Below are 20,488 nucleotides of genomic sequence, written 5' to 3'. Positions count from 1 at the left end.
AGTTCCTGGGGAGCTGGTAAGGCTGAGGCTCCCTGCCCCATCCTCCACCTACCCTCTCTTCTTACTGCATGCCAGACAGCTGGTCCTCACCCTTGAAGCCCTCTCTCCCCGCCTCAGATGCTTACTCGGAGGCTGGCTTTCTGCCTCAGCGGAACCCTGAATAGCAACAGCCCGCAAAGTCCTATTTAACTTCGTTAGCCAGCCATTCCTACTCAGCTTTGCTCCTCTGTTTCTAACCATAGACTATACACCAAGTACCAATGGCCCTTCAAGTCCCAAACATCCCACTTAAAGCAAAAGACCGGGGAGAGCAGTGGTGCCTGCTAGATTTATAATTTGCAACAATTTCTTATCAAGCTGGTCACCAAAGTGAATAATCACTGTCAAGTCAATTGACAGGAATCACAGACACTGCCAAATCCTTTGTTCCTCTATGGGTACTAATTTAATCCTCACAACCACTTTTTTTTAAGATTTTATTGTATTTATTTGATAGACAGAGATCTCAAGTAGGGGGAGAGGCAGGCAGAAAGAGAGAGAGAGAGAAGGAAGCAGGCTCCCCACCGAGCAGAGAGCCTGATGTGGGGCTCGATCCCAGAACCCTGGGATCATGACCTGAGCTGAAGGCAGAGGCTTTAACCCACTGAGCCACCCAGGCACCCCCTCACAACCACTTTTTGATTAATATGTTTATTATTACAATTTCCTAGGTGCAGAAACTGGGTTTGGGAGAGATTAAGGAACTGCCCAAGGTCTAGCAAGTGCTGAACCAGGTCTCAGGAAGCATTCTTAAGCTTAAGACCTGAGCTTTTAACCACTATCTCATATCACTCATTCATTCATTGCACCAAATAGAAATGATAATAGTAAGATTATTACTGTCTCATACCAGTGCTTTGGGATGTGTGGGTATGTATACTTTGTATATTCTATATGCACACACATACACACACATATACATTCTATATATATAGTTGTATATTATTTGGAATATACATAATTATCATACTGGGATTTAGAACACACATTATATAATAACTATACTATGTATTTTAATATGTATTACATACAACTATATATTGTGTTATGTTATGTTATATCACTGTAGTATATAATACACAACTTAGCACAGTGGCTGGTACACAGTGTTCAACAAATGTTGCTATTTATAATCATTATATAGTAAGTGTTGCTCTGTGCCAGCCACCTGTACGAGGCTCTAGAGATACAAAAACAATGAAGACAAGGTCCCTGCCTTATACCAGTTTATAGGGTGGTAGTGAAAGGGGATGACAGTAAATCCATAAGGTCCCTGAGGACACAAGTCTACACAGGGGCTGGGGCTGTAGAGAATGGGGACATCAAATACAAGTGGGGAGCTGTCCCTGGCCCAGCTGTGTAAGTCTATAAGGAGAGACAGTCCCACAGATAGAAACATGAGAACCCTTCCTAGGTGTATGCTGGGCCCAGTTTTTTGGTCTGTCCCTGCCCTCAAGTTCAGCAGCTATGAATAGAGGTCTTGAATGCTAAGCTGTCTTCTGATCTATCTTGTTGACAAGCGTTTTGCCTGTTACTAAGTCATCCTTTTAGCATTCTCACTTCTCTGCCAGATCAAGACCTCGGCTTAGCAGACTAGACATGGAAAATAGTTACTAGTGCTTTCCATCAGGCTCAGAGAGTAATGAGGGGCAACTGATTTTTTGGGGGGGAAGGGAGGACTCATCCATTCAATTTACAAGTGATGAAGCTGTTTTTCTCAGTCTTCATTTTTCAAATGCATGGTTTTTCCAGCTATTTCTGAGAATGGCACAGAAAATGTCCAAAGCATAGATAACTTGTATTTTCTTTAAATTTACTAACGCCATAGAATAGTCACACAAACAACAATAGGTTACATCAAACAGAAGGGACTAGATCCAGAACTTCTGAACATGTGATATTAATCTAAAAACTTTTCAAAAGCTTTATGGAAGCTCTTAATTTTAGCAATAAAAAATCTTTTTTGGTTTTTTTTTTTTTTTTTTACCTTGAATTGCTATTACTGTTACTTTCTACAACTGCAGTAAAACTTCCCTTGTTCCAACAAAAGGATGGGTCAAGTGATGGCTAAGGTACCTCAGGAGAAAATGTTAGTATTACAAAAAAAAAAAAAAAAAAAAAAAAAGGTAACAAGATCACAGAATCCTATAACTAAAGGGGCCTCAGGTGTCATTTGAATCTCTCTCCCTCATTTCACAAACTAGGAACTGAGGCTATGAAACAACTTTAAAACAATTTTTCAACATTTATATGTCTGCTTTTAGAACAAATATCTCTGGTTCCAAAATTAATGAGAAAGCTAGCGCTAGACTCTAAGTCCAGTTTAAGCTAGTCAAGCCCTCTTCCTACCATAATACAGGGATATAATCTACACTATGAGGGCCTGTGTTAAAGCTTTGTAGTATAGTGAAGACTCATAGATGTCCACATAAGCAATTAAGTTTCCTGAAACGTTTTTATGCAAGCTTGCTCATAGATTTTCTCATAAGCCTTGTTTTTCCCTAAATAGTGCATCAGTACATAATCCCTCCCTCAGCTTTGTTGCAAATAAAAAATAAATAAAAGTGTAAGGTTACTAGATAGAGGAAGCTTTCTCAAACCCAGGGAAAGCACTACTGTGCTCACAATCACTCACTTACTGGCACCAATGCCTGCCCCTCCCTATGGCGAAAATCAACTATATATTTTTCAGAAGGAGCAAGAACAGGAGCCCTACACCACCCAAGTTCCCTAAACCCTAGGCTAAAATTCTGGGCCCTGGGGCCTGGTGGGATTGATACTTTGAAGCCTTCCAGGGAAGACTCCCCTCCCAGCTAAAGTGGAGCTGTAGCCAGGAAGCCATTCCCGCCCATTTCTTAGAGTGTAGTGTGGCTAGTAGTCATTTCTATGGGTGGTTTTTTCCTTTTTTTTTTTTTTTTTTTTTTTTAAGGAGAAGAATTACTTCACTGTTTTTAATCTCCAAGAATAGCGTGAAGGGCAATTGTTTGTTGTCCCTTTTTCTCAGTTGAACAATGCGGGGATTCTAGAAGCCAGGGGTCATCGCTGCCATCACGTGCCCTCTGAGGCACCCGGGGATCCTCGGCTTCTCCAAGAACCGACAGAATGACTTTCCTTTTTAACAAAGTGGCTATGATATTTACTGACCCTAGAATTACCCATTTGGAAATGGTTAGGGATTAAAAGTTCCTCAGGCCGAAGGATTCTTGGTTTCTAATTGCTAATGTTTTGAAGTCAGTTTAATTCCTTGGATATTTGCTCAGCCTGATGAAAGCAAAAGCTCAGACTCCCCTCGGGGCGCGAGGTGTAAGATCCTTGGGTTCCGTTTAGGGGTTTGGGGGGTTTTGTGTTTGTTTCGGTTCGGTTGGGGGGGTGTTGTTTTGGGGTTTTTTGTTTGTTTGGATTTTTTTCCTTGATTTTTTTGCGGGGAGAAGGGGTGGTCTTTTACCAAGGCCTTCCCGATTACCCGACTGCCCGCATTGCTCCAGGCTGTAAAGGGAGCTGAGAAGGGCACCGACTATCCCTCGGGATTTGCGCACCTCCTGGTTTCCAGCGGCGGCGCGGACCCGCCGGCAGGGACCAAGCCTCGAGCGCCAGAGCAGGAGCCGGGGCCGCGCGCACCGTGGCCAGGCCCGGGCGCTCTAGACCCGGCCGCTCCCGCCCAAAGGCGCCACCAAATCCCGGGCGAGGGGCCGAAGGAGGGGAGACGCGGCTGTGGCCCGATTCTCTAACTTCGGAAGGTCACTCGACCCGCCCTATTTTCTCAGGGATAGTTTCACGGGAAGAGATGCAATCCCAAATCCTTCCCCGGTGAAACTTCATCTGATTTTTTTTTTTTTTTTTTTTTTTTTAAGAGAGGGAAAATATGGGCGTTTCACCGTGCGTATAGGAAGTGGGGGGAGGGGTACAGGATGTGGGGGGAGGAGAAGTGGGGGAGCGTAAGAGGGGTTTACCGCTTTCCGAGCCCCCGTCTGGGGTTTCGACTAGACTTTTGGGACTGTGGGACAGCAGAGAAAACAGTGGGTGTTGGGAGTAAGAATTTCGGTTCACTCCGCTGAGAACTAGACGCTAGAACTCTAAGGCTCCCAGCTAGGTACATAACAATGACCTCTGATGATCCTTTTCAAGGGAACTCTACTGTTACCTGTAATATTCGGTTTTTTAAAAAAGGCTATGTTAGGATATTGCGTGTGCAATCCAGACTTGGGGGGGGGGGGGGTTTGCTGTTAATCTTCTAAAGTGTGTGGCGATTTGGAAAACAGCTCATTTAGCCTCCGCAGCTATACTGAAGAAAATACAAGAGGACAAATAGAGAGAGTATTTTTGCACATATTTCTATGTTGTTAAATTATTATCCCCAAATCACAGTTTCTCTCGTTATTTCTATTAACAGATTTCCCTTAGTGATTCCGTTAACTCTCTGCATGGAAGGACATGAAATTATACTTCAATACAAGCCAACATTCTGCCCATCCGAAATGAAGGTGGCATTATTCACAAATTTAAAAGCCAAGTTTAGTTAGAAAAAAAAACTCCACTCTTCCTGCTCTTTTAAATTGCATCTGTACAGTTTCCTTTTCTAGTGTTTTCTCTTGGACTTTGGTCAAAATCTTAAATTAATTTGATAGTTAAGTGAAAATGCCAATACCAAGAAGTTTCAAATCTGGAATTCTCTTGGAATTGTCAAGTGGATACCTAGAGATGACAAAATTTCTGACCCCCCAAATTTTATGTGTTCTCCTTCTGTTAACTGGCTCCAAAAATAAGAGGGGCAGTTTATTTTCTCTAATATTTTTCTGGTATTTCCTGAGATATTTTCTATGTCTCATTCAGAGCGGTAGATTTCACATATAAATTTGTGTGTAAACACATACAGTTGATTATATACTCTTTAATACATTTTATAACGCTTACACCTAAAGGGCATAGCTGAACACTGGCTGGTAAAAAGAGTATAGAACAGAGTATCAGATGCAAGGCCTATTTTCTTGTATCAAAAAAGCTCATCATCAGTTTGTAGTCAGCAGAATGTCCTGCCTCAAAGTGAAGCCAGTAATGGCACTGCATAAATGTTGATTTGTCGTCACCAGTTGCTTAATTCCCCCACCTCTTCCCGTTTCACCTTCTATCCTCCCTACTGAGTCTCATTTTCCATCCTGACACTTAGAGCAAGGGCCTCACTTAAATTAAGTAATGATTATCCATGCCCAAAGACGTGTAAACAGGCCCTAATTTATAAATTTGCTAATTGCTGTTCCCAGTGCAGACCCCTATATCGCAGTCATGCACTTATAAAATTCAGGGCTCGCTGGAAACCAGAAAAGGCAAGGCAAAAATAAACCACAGGGATGAGAGAAAGAAGGGGGAAAGATTACACCAGTTCCCTACTTTACCCTGTGGAAAAATATCCCAAAAGGTCAAAACTAGAAAACCACTTAAATATTCTCTCCTGCTGAACTACTTTGTCTTTTTCTTTTGGGAGTAAGAAAGCAATAAGTAGCTACACCCCCCCCCCATAATAATCATTAGATGGATTTCTGCGTTTCCAGAAAGAGAAGTGAAATGCCCATCTGCTCTCTGCTCTTTATCCCTGTGGAATCTGCTCAGTCCGGTCTTGTTTTTGTTTTTAACTCTACAATCACCTAGAGAGGGAACTGACAGATTTAAGAAGTAATCATTTTACTCCTGGGTGTGAGAAATAAACTTCTAACCAAGTCCATAATCAGGACTCAAAAAAGTCCCCTCATCTTATTAATATTATATTTTTGGCAATACAGAGAACAATTGTGACAGACCTGGAATATTTCACTCTTTAATACTAAGCAGTGCCCTGGAGAAGCTTGGATGAACAAAATGTTTCTGGTCTTCTGAGCCAAAAGGTATTTGTCCTTCTCCCCTTGTGGCCCAACATGAACGATTAATGATGAGGGACTAGCTTCCATTAAACTCCTGTGCGCACACACGAAGGAAATTATACAAATAAATGGGCGAACGCAAACCACTAATACCCTATCATCTTAGGTTTAGCCCCCATTCGTCAGTGGCTCCTTGGGTGCTGGGTGTATTAATTAGATTTTAAACTAACTTCCTTTAATATTTAAAAGATGGCCATGATACCATTTGAAGTGGGGGGGGGGGGGACAGGTAACCGGCAGCGGGTATACGTCGATATAATTTCAGTACGAACTCCACTATTAAAAATTTAATTCCCCCTTCCCCCTGCATGAACGTCACCCCGCGAACTTCTCTTTCTGGAAGTTTAACCTATAAAATCAGGAACCCGAAAGTGGCTAGGTCTGAACCCAAATAAATAAAGTGTTCAATAAGAAATGGTGTTGGGTGGGGCGTGGAAGACGCAAATTCAGAACCTCTGAGCGCCTACGCTGTGAGCTGATCTGTCCAGAGAAGGTTTCTCCCGGCGCGACGGACCAGTCTCAGAGGGGCAGAGGCGGACGGCGGAGCCCAGCGAGGGGCCTTGCACCGCCCAGCCGCGAAGGGAGAGACCTTTACCTGAGGCTCGCCGGTTAGCCCTGCGCCTTCTACGTGCCTCACAAGGAGCTGTGAAGCCCGCGGGGGGACGGGGGATGACTTGAGGGGGTGCAAAACAGCACACTCCGGCTCCCTTCCATCACATTCCAAACTCTGGGTATTAGGGTTTTCCCAATTCCCTGTCCTCCCCACTGCCCTCCATCCGTTTGCTCCATCTACGGGATAGAGGGGGTTAGAACAGTTTCCTTCTTCCTGGTGGCTTCTATTGTGCCACAGCGCCAGGGCCAGGGATTTACACAGAACATCTTCATAACCCTGCCCACCTCCCGGGAGCCACCGCGGTGTGCTCTCCAGGCCCTGCGCATCCAGGGGGCGTCTGACTTAGCCAACGTCCGACCTGCGCGACAAAAGTCCTTTTGGCATTCATTCCCGAGCACATCCATCCTCACCAGCCTATGACGAATTCAGATCTAGCCTAACCTCCTCAGTCCCCTTCACACAAGGTCACTCACCAAAGACGCGGCCACCGCGGAAGGCCGTTTTGACTGGGCAGGCGAGAGCGTTGCGCATGTCCAGCAGGCACCACATTTGGCTCATCCTCAGGGTTCTTGCCTGGCACCTTCGAGACCTGCACTGGCTTTTGGGGCTCACGTACCACTGAGGAACCCGCGCTTCTCGCCCCGGGCTCTACCTCAGACTTACACTATGGCTTCTCGCCCAGCGCACCCCACACCCTTGCCGGCAGTCCAAGCTCCGGCCTGCGCCCTGGCTGGTTCTTGCCCCGCGCAAGCACATTCTCCCCACTGGCTTCAAACTCATCGCTTTTTCTCCATTACTTAAACGTCAGTGAAGAGTCACTTCCTCCGTTTTGACCCTGTGTTTCCCTATTGGGGATTAGGGGTGGGTGGAGGGGTGATGTCAGGATTAAAATCTTGGGAGTCTTACTCTGAGCAAACAAGCCATAAACTGGCAGATTAATTCGCGTGAACTGTTGATCTCGGTAATTCGAAAGAAGAAAGTGCCTTGGGGCACTGCACGGGCGTTTCCTGTCTCATTTCACTAGGGATTGCGCGGAGAGGTGCACGGGACGCGCGAGCCTGACGTATGTGCACGTGTGCGCGGAGCAGGGACCTGCCCTCACGTTCTTGACTGCGCCTGCTTTGTGTGCCTACCCGCGTACGCCGCCACCTTCTTAGGCCTCTGGAGCACCGCGGCTGCAAGGCTCAGGGCCGTAGGCCCTGGAGGGGGAAATCCTTTCGCAGAAGGTTTGAATTAGTTCGCTCCGCGGGAGACCGGACCTCGGCCTTACTCGGCTGTGGATTTGGGCGGGAAAGGCCCAAACTCCAGACTCGAGCGGTGTAAGCCGGGTGGAGCCGGGGCTGGGGTCCGAGCGCAGATGGCGCCGCCGCGTGCCTGAAATATACTTCCAAGGCCGCAGCCGGAGCAGCTGCTCCGGGCCATCCTGGCTCAAAAGTATTCCCTGTTGCTGCTCGGCGAGAGGCGGGGGTAAGCAGGCCCGGGAATCAGGCTCCTCGGAGACCCTCCCGAGCCTGCGGCGGCTGCGTCTGGCAGCTTCTCCAGAAGACGAGTTCTGGCAATAATGAGGGCACCTCACAGGCCCTTCTCCAAGGCCCTTTGGGCCTCGGGGTTTTTCGCGACCAGCAGGCTCGGTGGAAATTTTTGAAATACATACGGTGTGTCCTCTGACGTGTGAGTTCCTACAGCGCACAGACTGGGTTGGTCCCCCGCTGCTGCAGGTTGGCGCCCCAGGCTGCGGGCGCTCGGCGCCAACTAAAGCCAGCTCTGTCCGGACGCGGAAAGAAAAACGGGCTGTGAAAAAGCAAAAGGCCACGTCTTTGAATAAAAGTTAAACATTAAAATCTAACCCTTGGGTTGTCGCAGGATCCTGGGATTTTAAGGCACGGACAGGAAGGGCTGGAAAAACGGAGGTACCAGTCAGAGGGAGGGAATGGTGAAAATGATAAACACGATTGCTTTAGGCGGGTGTCCTGTGTCTGCATGCGTGTTTAATCCTTCCCCAGCTCCGTGGCAATTTTATTTCTGTTGTCGTTTCCCCCACCCATTTCTGACTTCTTATCAACAGGCTAGCGCAGGCGAGCCACGCCGCGGGTCCAGCCAGCTCGCGGTCATAATTCGGGAATAGAGTTTAAACAATTTGAGACCAAGGACAGCAGAGACTTTGTCTCGGGCACAATGGAGTCACCTGGGCCCCTCTCCCACCTCCATTACCATACACACACCTTTAAAGGTGATGTATGCGTGTTCGTTAGGGCGCCGGATTAGAAAAAGAAAGAAAGGCCTACAAGGGACCCCAAGCCCTGGACTCGCCTTCTGCTGCTACCATCCGGGCCCAGAGCCTGCAGCGCCGCCTCCTCCACTCTGGGGACTGCGGGGGCTCCACTCCACCACGCAGTTTTTCTGAAAGATCTTTTCTGTTTCTAGGTCCGGTTCCTAAGAAAGCTTTGGCCACTGCTGGGGCTCGAACTTGGACGACCCCTTGGTGCACGACGCAGCCAGGCGGGGCTGGTAGCCCGGTCCGCAGAAGGCCCGCGAGTGCTCTCAGCTTTCAGCTTCTTCCTACTCCTGGGCCTCAACCCCACAAACGTATTTCGTTTTCTCTAATCCAAACGCCCATCTTTTTCTTAAAAAAAAAAAAAAAAGAAAGAAAGAAAGAAATGGGAATGGGTCAGCTGAACTCGGTGTGACATAAAGTCCTATGTTAGGTCCTCACCCGCTACCCTCATACTGTGGGAGCGAGATAAGAGCATTCTGGACAACAGGTCTTCGGGTTTATGTCTCTGAAATGGTCTCTCCTAGTCCCAACCATTTCTCTCCTCACTATGACCCGGGAAAAGAGAAAACTGCAAGCTGAGTCCCTGATTATGATCACAGGTATTGGTCCTTTTGAACAAGCGACCCTAGACCAGGTGCAGCGGACCTGGACCCCTCCCTAGAGAAAAGTACCTGCGGACAGGGTGTCTCCACGCACAGTTAAGTAACTTCTGTCTTTTCCGTTAGGAAAGTAAAATAAACTAACCTTCCAAACCATGAGTTGTCAGGAGGCCTGAAAGAACTCTCACTAAACTGTGTGAAGGCGCAAGTGGATTTTGACAACATATAAATGCGGTGAGGAAACAGGGTCTGGCCAAAGATGGGAAACACACATTAGCTACCGGTTCCTTTCTGGATTGCCCACACAGGGGTCCGCGTGGACAGGCACCCGCATCCAAAGACAGAGAAAGATTTGAGCAGACGAAATAAATCTCCTTTTAATTTTCTTTTCATCGACTAATAAAAATAATTCCCCAGCACTAAACTCAAATACCGTAACGGGCCACAAGAACACGGAGAATTCATAAAACTCGGTCTCTGCAAGTCACCCGCTAATCGCGTTATTATTAGCCTCAGGAGCATGGAAATTGAACTGTCACTGCCGAAAGAGAAAATGTAAGCGACAGCTGTCCCTCCTTGGGTTGGCCAGTGTTCCAGCCCCCAAGCCCCTGGGCCCCAATGCTCTGTCCCCAAGCTCTTAGGGCCCGTAGCCACCCTCATCCCTTTGTGGGCCGCCGCCCCCACCCTGGCGTTCCGCTTTCCGGCGCGCTGACCCAGGTTTACTCCCCAACGTTAGCTGGTCAGCAGGAGCACCTCCAGAATGGCAGCAGAAGCCCTGGCTGGAAAGTTTCTGAAACCGCTAAACCAAGCTGCGACCGTGTGTGTGTGTGTGTGTGTGTGTGTGTGTGTGTGTGTGTGTGTGTGTGTGTGTGTGTGCAAGCTGCGACCGTGTGTGTGTGTGTGTGTGTGTGTGTGTGTGTGTGTGTGTGGACGCGCGTGCCCGCGCTTGCGCGGGCGCGCGCGCAAGATTCTTCCGACAACAGCTGTTCCCCCGGGCTGTTTTGCACAGTTGAAATCTTGGCACTTAATACAAAACGTTAAGTTGTTCCCCCTCAACCAACTACCCGCTCAGGTTTCTGCTAAAATAGAGACACCAACATCCGCTCTGTGTTTTACGTGTTGTGTGCATATAATGTGCATGGATAGATCCGAGGCAATAATTAATCACTCCGCTTCCCCCAATACATAGAGATGTTGGCCCTGAAGAGTGACCCAGGGCGCAGGGTAAGGGTTATAACATACATCCCTTTTCCGTAAACGCCACCGAAGTAGAAATATAATTATGCTCGGTCGTCTCCGGAGTAGGGGAAACACAAGAACTTGAGTCCCAGAAAAGTTGGTGGGGGAAGGGCGAGGACCGAGGTCGAAGGCTAAATGGGACAAACTGGGCATTTCCCGAGACTGGGTGTTGAGCCAGAGAACTCCACGCCAGTCCACTGGAGATCTCCGGAGCGAATCCCAGCCCCTCTTCTCTCCCGCGGTCGCCTTCGATCTGTACCCCTCCTTAACCCCCGGGGGCCTGAGGCCGCTCAGCTGTAGACACCAGAACAGTGCGCTCCGCTCCCAGAAGAGAAGGGGGTGCGAGCGAGGCCTCCTTGCCTGAGGTTGACGACGAATATGCAAGGCTCAGTTCCCCCCAAATTGTTTGCAGCGAATTTGCGGAAAGCTTAAGACGTTTGCGCAAAGAAAAGGAAAGCCGCGTCGGAGCAAGGCAGGGCATCAGGGAGCAAGGCCTCCTTCCACACCCTACCGCCCGCAGGCTGGCCGCCCGGCGTCCCCTCTCCGCCCGCCTCCCTTGGTCTGGCCCTGCGCACTCACCCGGGTGAGGTTCCAGGCCGTGTGCGGCCGCGTCCTCCGTGTCTCCGAGTGGGCCCGCGGGGCTCAGCGCCTCCATGGACAGGTCCAACCCCTTCTCCTCCCAGTCTCGCAGTTTCCGCTTTTTATTTGAGCCGATCAAGGCTTCAACGGAGAAGGCATGTGCTCGCGAGCTCAGGGCGACTGCAGATCTTCTCCTTTCACTCATCTTAGCCGCCCGCACCCCGGCCTCCGCTCGCTCCCGCTACTGAGGGAGCAGCCCGCTCCCTCACGCTTGGAGCGCCCGCCGGGCCGGGCCCGGGAGAGGCGGCGGCGCAGAGGCCGAGACAGAGGCGGCGGCCCTGCGGGTCCTCGGCACCCTCCCCCTGCGTCCTTCCCCGCCCTCCGCAGCCGGCTCCGACCCGCGCCCCTAACTGCCCCAGCCGCTAGGAACGAGCGCCCGGAGCGCCGCCCGCTCGCTGCATGAGCGCCCGAGTCCTGCTTCCCACCCACCGGGGCAGGCGCTCACAGGCTGTGTAGACTGGACTTCATCTTTTTTTTATTCTCTCTCTCCTCCCTCTCCCTTTTTCTCCTCCCTCTCCCTCTTCCTCTCTTGGTCTTCCCGTCCTTCCTCTGATCCAAACTTCTGGGAAACTTTTTTTTCTAAATTCCTCCCTTCGCGAGGAGCTGGGGGCAGGCGGTGCGCTCCTGTCCGTGGGGTGAGGGAGAGGGAGGGGGAGGAAGAGAAAGACTGAGGGGAAAAAAAGCCAGCCCCCGACCAATGGCGAGGAGGGAACAGGAGAAACCCTAGGTGCGCGGGCCAATGAGAGGAGGGGAGAGACTGAGGCTCGGGCCAAGGCTCGGGCGCGGGCAGTCCGGGGATGCTCCTGGGCCGCTTTAACCCCTGGCTTCCCGGTCCCCCACGGGTTCTTTGTGGGGGAGAGGGGAGGGCCGAAAGTCTAGGTCTGATCTTCGCCTTTCCAAACCCCTGCCCGTCCCAAATCCGTATCTTTTCCTCCCAAATCTGCTAAGTCTCATAGACGTAGCAAGCCCAGAGAGATTTTAATTACTGCTCTGGAATTTGGGGGCTCTCAACCTGTCCGAAAACGACCCCGATAATCTCGCTTCAGCCCCCAGACGCTATAAACTCTTCTGGGTCAGCCGAGATTTCGCCACACAGGTTACTTTCCTGTTATACGATTTCTAAGCAACTCTGGTTAACGCAAAACGAAAGAAATAAACAAAGACGCCCCGTTACTATCCAGGGTCTTGTAATTGTAAATCTAATGATCGCTTCCTCCTTCCAGTTCTACCTGGTGAAGAAGGAGACGTAGACTCGGCAAAGCAAGAGGCCCGCGGTGCGGCGTCCGGTTTACCGCACGCTCGGCTGATATCCTGACTGGGCCCGCACGCAGCAAATGCTCGCCTTCCCTTCGGCGTGGATGCTGATCTGAGCGTTGACTGCCCGGAGCGCCAGTTCTGGAGAACCCACAGAGAAGGGATGGGCAAGGCCGGCCAGTAACTTTGACAGCGGAAGAGCTTTTTCAGAATTCCCTTCAAATCTTATTACTTCGGAACCCAGCTCTCCCCGCTCGATGATCCTCCCTCTCCACCCTTTAAAAAACAAAAACAAAACCAAAAAACTTTGACAGAGCGGTCGTCAGGGATTTCTCTGGAACTCAGTCCAGCACTCTGGCCATTCTAATTTCCCACACCCCCTCCTGGGTTACGCTACTGGTCGCCTGCCGCATGAGACCCCGAGCGCAGCCCAATACTAAGCGGGTTCAGAGGGGCCCAGAAGTTGATCCTGCCAAGCAGAAAAAAAGGTCTCGTATTTCGCAGACTGCAGCCTAACCACAGCCTGATCTTCTCATCCCAGTGCCCTGGTCGACACTCTTCTATCCCCGTGCGAAGAGGCAGGAAAGAGCCAGCCCACCAGTGCAAGCGACAGACCAGACTGAGAAGCTCAGCAGACAATTCTAGCCGACAGCCAGGCCCCGAACAGAGTCAGCAAGCCTAGGGCAGAGGGATCCACGGCAGCCACAGACTCCCGAAGAACAAGCGCCCATCTGCCCTTCCACCTTGGGGCAAGAAGGGAGGGTCCTGTCGGGCCTTTGAAACGCCACATTCGCCTCCTGACCACAGGGTAAATCTAGTCCTTGACACTGTAGTTGGAACTGCTCTGGTGCTGGACGGAAGGGCTGAATGTCATGAATCCACCTTGGGCCTCTCCAGAGGAAAGCAAATAAGAACACTTTGGGAGTCCCCTCACACTGGGTGTCAGCCAGACTAGAGGAAGCCCGTAGCTCAGCAAATGCAGAAAGAATAATGGAAGCCACCAGTTGAGTGCGACTCAGCCAGGCTTGGCCTCCAGTGACTTCCAGGAGCCTCTCTCAGGCTTGGGGATCCCGGAACAGCACTCCAAGCACCCCTGGGATCTAGAAGCCCGCTGCAAAGCCCCTCCGCGTCTCCCTCTGTGCTGCACCGCAAACTCCAGGAGCCTGGGTGGCAAGACGCAGCGTTTCCCACCTCAGTCACCACCCTGCGCTGCTTCCAGGAGCCCTGGCAGAAAGTGACAGCGCAATCACCACCGCAGGGCCTCAGCAAAAGAGTTGGAGACAAGGGCAGGCCAGGAGCAGGCAGTTAGTTACCTTCCTCTGAGGCTCTCCTCTCTGTCGGCTCCTGATTCTGGTGTCACTGCTGGGGCCTGCTGGGACCAGGCCCAGTGGGATAGCGGCAGTGGGGCCAGCCTCTCTTCCTTTCCAGCATTTTCCTCCTCCCCATTGCCTGTATCACCCATCTCCCTCTGGCAGCCTCTCGCCTTCCCTCCGCAGACTTAGTTTGGATTGTGAACTAAATGCACCATAGGACATACACCCTCCCTGGGGCTGTGAACGTTTCTCAAAAAGAGAAACTTTTGGTTTACCTAGGTACCTTTATGCAGGTCCAGAAAGCCTGCACGATGAAGGTGACCATACACCCATATACCCTTCAACAGCATGCAGCTGTACCTCACCCCCAAACATTCACTCTGCACAGAGTTCCGAGGCGCTCATACATCCTTCCTTCCGGTGACACGTAAGTGGCCCCCACCTCCCTCCCATACATACACATATCTTAGAATTGTGGGGTAGGCCATTAAAACAAATCAGAGGGTCATGAAGCCAGGTTGCTTTGGATCAGTGAGGAAAATAGGAGTGCTCCTCCAGGTAAATGGGAGGGGCAGGGATATTTTCTTTTTGTGACTGTAGGGTCATCTAAGTCTCCCCCATTCCCCAACCCAGCCCAGGGTCCTGCATTCCTTGGTTCTTGACCTTATACTGATGGGTAGGGAGGTCTGGAGAAAGATTAAGCAGGATGGTTTGATGTCTGTGACTTAAGTGTATAATTTTATGTGATTGGGAGAAGAAAAGGAGCACTGGGGGGATTAAATGTATAAATCTGGGGGTGTGCTATGCAGTTTCCTCCAGTCATTATATTAAAGGGTTTTCAAAATCTCATGACCCATTTCTCTCTCCTTTAAGCTTTACGAATAAAAGTGGGATGCCCAATGCGTGAGGCTAATTCCTGAGGCAATGGCCGGGTTTCCTAGCCTCCAACCTTGGGTCTTGGGTGGTCTACTGGTCTATTTCAGGCCTCACCCTGATGGAAAAGGAACAAGCTGGAGCTCCCCTCACCCCATCCCCTGCAGTGTCCCAAAGAGGAAGGGGTTATTAAGCACCTGAAGAGTCAGAGGAAATCAAGGGGAAAGTGGAAGAGAGGACCCTACTGACTACCTGAAGGGACCTATGGGAAATGGGTGGCCAGTCCTAGCCTTGACAGGAGAAATACCCAGAAGGAAAGAGCAGCATAATGACTGCTCACTTGAAACTGGCAAGTCCAGATATTTTGATTTTTCAAAGGAACAACAGAGTTCTGCATCATAAGGACAAACTTCCTGGGAACACAGCCCTACCTCGCCCATATACCAGTCCTCCTCCTGTTTCTCCACACTGAATACCACCAATGCTAATGCCTCAACACAAGGTGATCTACCAGGCACTGGGACTTTGCAGTTCTGAGTAATTGAAAACAAATTTAAAAATAGTTGCCAGCAGGACACCTTAGTCTGCCCTTAAACACTTGAGTGGGACACCCGGTGGGGGTGAGGCAATTACAATGAATTCAGCCTGTCTAGGCACTAGATATAAAACATTATGAGGCGACTATGGGGTGGGTAACCCTCAGGACTCCAAGGCAGATGAAGCCTAGCGAACAGGTCCCCTTCTGCTCTTAACTGTGTGACCCTAGGCAAGTCAATGCATGGCCTGTGCCTCAGTCTCCCCTCCGGGAGAGTGAAGGAGCCCTAAATACCTTACAACTAAGCAAAGCAGGCAAGATGATCGGTCGGAGGCGGAACAGACCTGAGGTTTTACTGTTCCTGTGATCGTCTCTTCGGGGAATACGGAGCCAACGTACCCACTTTTCACTTCTTCTTCCAAATTGGTGCCCAGTTACGGGGTGGCAAAACTGGCCTGGAGCCCTCAGGTGGGCGTGGGAGGGAGCAGATTTCTGGAAACGCCCGCCGGACGCCGGCCCGCAGAGAGTGCGCAGGCCCACTCCCGCAGCCCGCGTGTCCAAGTGTCCGGGTTGGTTTAGGTTGCCGGGCGCTCTGGGACCCGCGTCGTTGACTGTTCTGCCACCCCCTCACACTTTTTAAAATAAATGTCCGTGGGGGCGAAAGGGTCTTTAATGATGTTTTTTTGTTTTCGCGAAATAAAATCTTTTGTTTTTATTTTAAACCAGCAGCGTGCCCACCTCTTGGTCCTTCCAGATGTTTGCAATAAAATCGCAGGTTTTGCCTTTGGGACTGGAAATAAAATTTAACGGCCTTCACCCTGTAATTATTCTCTTAGCTCGCCCTTCATAAATTTATCTGCTTTCTATCGGCGTTGGGGTAGGGGGCGAGCGAAAGGGGAGAAAGCCCCGATTTTATGTTTGTGACTATAAAAAAGCGCCACCCGGTTTCCTCGCCTTCGGCGGCCGTGGTGTAACCGGGAGAGCCTGGGCCGGCGGGCGGCAACATTGCGCTATTGTTCGCTGCCTTCGGTCTGCGCAGAAGCTGGGCCCCTCCACAAAGGGGGCCTTGTGCGGCCATGCCCAGAGTGGCCGCGCCCAGGAGGCGAGGAAATCCTGTTACCCCAGGCCCAGCGCCTCTTTTCCCTGGGCGTATGGTGCAACCCGGCAGCCGGACCTTCGCCTTCAGATTGTGCCCGCCCTGGACGCCGCCAGCTTCTGCCCTGCCAGCCTTCGCAGGAAGCGAAACCTCGAGCCTGCGCTGAGCCCACTGAGGGTGAAGGAGGAGCCTGCCTCTGCATCCCCAGGAGCTGGGAGAGGCGGGCACGTGGTGGCCGGGAGGCTAGGGGGTTTTCTGGAAGGCCCTCCAGCCCTTTTCCTTCGCCTTGGTTGGCCTGGGCTGGAAAGTAACATTCCGGGACCTTCCTGAGCTCAGGGTTGCAGGGAAACCCTAGGCAACCCAAACCAAATTCAGCCAATTTTGAGGACACCAGCGTGCACCCCAAAATAAACGTGGGTACATCCGTAACTACTATATATTTGTATAGAAACCTTGTAAGTACAAAGTTCATGCGTCTATTTTGCATGACTATACGAAGCTTATGGTTTTATCTGTCTGGCAATATACACATACACAGTAGTATGTACGCACTGCATGCAACTACAGGTGTGTACACACATGCCGTTCTAGAATCAAACATGCATGTGGAAACAACCCAGTCTTGGGTACAAAGCATCAGGCATGCCCCATCTGGGGAAACATTCTGCCCACACACTCAGCTGGCCCCAAAGTCTGCAGAAATCTACCAGAATGCCTCCTGGTGCATCTCTCCCCCAACTCCACAGGTCCCTTGAGCTCTCCCTGGCTTCCAGAATCTTAATCCGTGTGGCTGCCATGACGTCCTCTTTCGTCTGCATGGATCTTCATCTGTAGGCACAGTCTCATAGGTGACAAAGGAAGGGGAAAATGAGGAGCACCAACTCTCTGAGGCCTCAGTGCCTTGGGGAGACCAGGGCATTCTCCAAAGCCCTGAAGACCCAGCGGGGACTGAAAGACCGGGCAGTGAGAAATGACACCAAGTGGGAGCAGCAGGGGTTTGTCTTGTTTAGTTTTTAATTGTATCCAGTCCCTTCCTTGGGCCAGAATGCCAAACTCCAGGAGCCAGACAGAGTAGAGCATCCTTTTGAGTTCTTTCTGACATGCGGACTCCCAGCTCTTCCAGGTTTGCCCCTCAATGTGACTCCATCTCTCTTTTCCTGCTGGGTTTTGCAGGTGGTTGGCTAAGCAAGGTTAAGAGTTCCCTTTGGTTTTTCCACTGAGAGGAAGGATTATCTAAAGCTTACAGGGATGAAGAGCGGGAGAAGTCCCAGGCCCCACAGTCTAACACAGTGGGAAGGTCCTGGGACCTAAAGGAGATACTCAGGGGTTCCTGGGGCTGGGATGGAGGACAGTGGCTGGCAGTAGTCAGGCTGGGAGGAAGGGTACCCACAAAGACCAGCAGTTAAAGGTAAATGATTTGATACATTAGGGCCTTGATGTGATGGCTTTTTTGCTGTAAGTGTTTGGATTTCACTTGTCACTAATAAAATATCGGCCACCCAGGAGCAAAAATGTCCTTGGTAGAACTAGTCGAGCTAGCTGGGCCTGAGCCGGCATTGGCAAAAGCCGGCAAGTAGATATTTACAGCCTCCTTATGGATCAATCTCTCCCTCTTCAGGAGTGAAGAACAAATTGTCCATTATACAAAGAGAGTAGGAAAACGGCTCTCCAACTCCAATTGCATAGCTCCAAGGAGCGGCTGGGGAATTAAGCCTTCGGGTGTGCGGAAGTTGGGGTAGCTATAGGGGCCAGAACTGTGCTTGCTTCTGCCCTCTGCCTGGAGAAGGAGGAGCTGGGAAGAGGCCTGCAAGCTAGGTCACAGGAGGTTTTTCGTCAGCGTTTGTCCATAATTCATAAGCCACCTCTTCCACCCTTCTTGAACAAAACCAAGTCAGTAGGGGTGTAAAAAGTACCCAGAACTCCCCGGTGATGGGCATCACATTGCTGGTGACGAGGAAATTAGCTGGCATAGGGATATTACCAAAGCGGAGACCTTTGTCATCTTTGCAAATGAGCCCTCGAAATGTTTGTATATATAAAACATTATTATAAATATAAAACATACACCTATAATATAAAACCAATTATGTATATATGCATATCTGCAGTTGTTTTCCAACTCCAGTGGTCTTTCAGAACAAAGACACACAATGGGTGTCCATGGAGAAGCTGACATTGCCAGAGTTACGGGGTCTGCCGCTGCGAATGGGGGTGGGAGTCCCATGTTGGTGGAACTCAAAAAACGGGGGGCGGGGGGAAGGGGTCAGTCATCATACTCTAGCCCATAGCCAAGCACCCCAGGAAGCCAGGGGCAAAGAAAGCTGTCTATCTCTAAGCCAGAAAAGTGTCCACTTAACTTTACATACTTTCCAGAGACTTCATAGGACTGTCAACCAATCCAGGCAAATGAAGGCATTCCCAGGGCAGAACAATTAGTGCATCCATATTCTCCCAATCCGGAGTGGTGTCTACAGCCCCAGAATGTTTGAGAATTTTGCAGGCCAAGAGCAGTGGCACGAGGGTGGGCACTGTACCACCAACACCTGCCCCCAATATTGCTCTCCTTGACTGCTTTCACAGGAAATGAGAACTTCTGACCCAGCTCGAAAACCAGTGGAGGCATTACCATCCAGAGGCCCCTCCTTCCAGGAAAGTCAGAAAGAAACCTTAAGAAGTATGTATTTCCACAGCCTCCCTCTCGTGGGGCCGAGTCTCATTTCGTATCTCCTCTCTTTCTCGTCTGCACCACTTGTAAAGAGCTAATATTCATTGAGCCTTCTCTTTTGTGCCAGGCCTTGTACTAAGTGCTTTACATAAACTGAGTCTTTCCATCTACTTCAAGTTCTGTGAACCAAGAACCAGTGCTACTAGTCCCATTTTACAGAGGAGAAAACTGAGGTACAAAAGGGTTATGTAACTTGCCAGGGGTCTCACAGCTTTCAGTGTAGGTATTCTAGCTCTATAGCCAACATTCTCAATCCCTTATACCTCCAGCCTCTCTGTGTGCAAATGCACTAACATGCAATTTATATGCCTAGGTTGTCTCTGCCTTTAAGGGACTTCAGCAAAGGGAATGGGCTGGGAGGAACTGGTGGAATTGTCTGAAGGAATTGTCTCAGGCAGCCTGAAAAAAGCCCAACCCATCTGAAATACACCCCAAGGCCTTCCCCGTGTGAGGGAGGAGATAAAAGGACTAGAGATCCATCCTGCCTTTCCTCAGGGTGAAACCCCATAGGGGCTGAACAGAAAAGATACAATGCCACCAGCCACAGGGGAAGGGAACTGGGGTTGTGGGGGGAGGCTGTCGTCTCTGGTGGAGCTCAACTGAGATCAAGCTGCCAAGCTCTGGTTGGCTCCCTCCCGTGGCTTTTCCGTGGTACCAGCCTCAAGCTGGCCTCTACCCTCAGACTTGCCAGCCTTGGACCTTCCCTCCTGGCCCAGCAGTCCAGTGGACCAGAGATGCTTTGCTTTAGAAGCATGGGCTTTACAGTGTTCAGATCCTGTATTGATTCAACCCCTAAACCACCTATTCCCTGAAAGGGTTTTGGCTGCACATCACCCATCCCCTCCCCCAGGCACAGATCTCCAAAACACTTGCAGGCTGGTAACTGAGCAATTAGGAGGCAACTGAGCCCCACCCCATCCCAGCTCAGTTCAAAGCACCTGTAGGTCCCCAGTGGCAGTTGTCCACCCCGTGGTAGATGGCAGCCAGTGCCATGTAGACCACCACTTCTCCCTCAGACTGGGAGTTTCCTGAGAACAGAGTGTGTTAATCTGGCATAGATGACAAAACAAGGTCGCTAGGAAGATGCTGTTCCCTATGGGTGGACCCTCAAATATTTTCAAAGTGAGTTCTCCTCCTCCCACCTCCCTCCCCCTCCCACCTGTGCACATATTCTCAGGGCTCAACTTTGAGGTCCATAGTATATTTTAGTCCTCATTTCTCCAGCACAAATCTGTTTGAAACACAAATAAGGAACAGGTCTTGTGTCCCCAGCACTGACTGTTATCAGCAGTTTATTCCTCAAAATAGCAGAGGCCCCAGAGAGCAGATTTGCTGCATAAAAGGGAACAGAGAGGGAAAATTCCTAGGGCCTTGGG

At 50.3% G+C, this 20,488-nt stretch overlaps 1 protein-coding gene across 2 annotated transcripts in view; it reads right to left on the bottom strand.

Moving 5' to 3' along the window:
- TBX15 (T-box transcription factor 15) overlaps positions 1-11,983 on the bottom strand; it is a 104,030-nt gene extending 92,047 nt beyond the window's left edge. Inside the window, exon 1 of one of the 2 annotated variants that reach the window (XM_047727489.1) lies at positions 11,257-11,983. In XM_047727489.1, the coding sequence (XP_047583445.1) occupies positions 11,257-11,461 (205 nt within the window). In that variant the 5' untranslated portion in view covers positions 11,462-11,983. Of the gene's footprint in view, positions 1-7,037; positions 7,311-11,256 lie in introns of those variants that run through there. The other variant, XM_047727490.1, reaches the window with a different exon arrangement.
- Positions 11,984-20,488: the final 8,505 nt, after the last annotated feature.

Source organism: Lutra lutra, chromosome 4 (genome assembly GCF_902655055.1).
Source record: "Lutra lutra chromosome 4, mLutLut1.2, whole genome shotgun sequence".
Taxonomy (NCBI): domain Eukaryota; kingdom Metazoa; phylum Chordata; class Mammalia; order Carnivora; family Mustelidae; genus Lutra; species Lutra lutra.
Note: the sequence above shows the minus strand (reverse complement) of the source record. Positions and strands in the feature narration are given on the sequence as shown.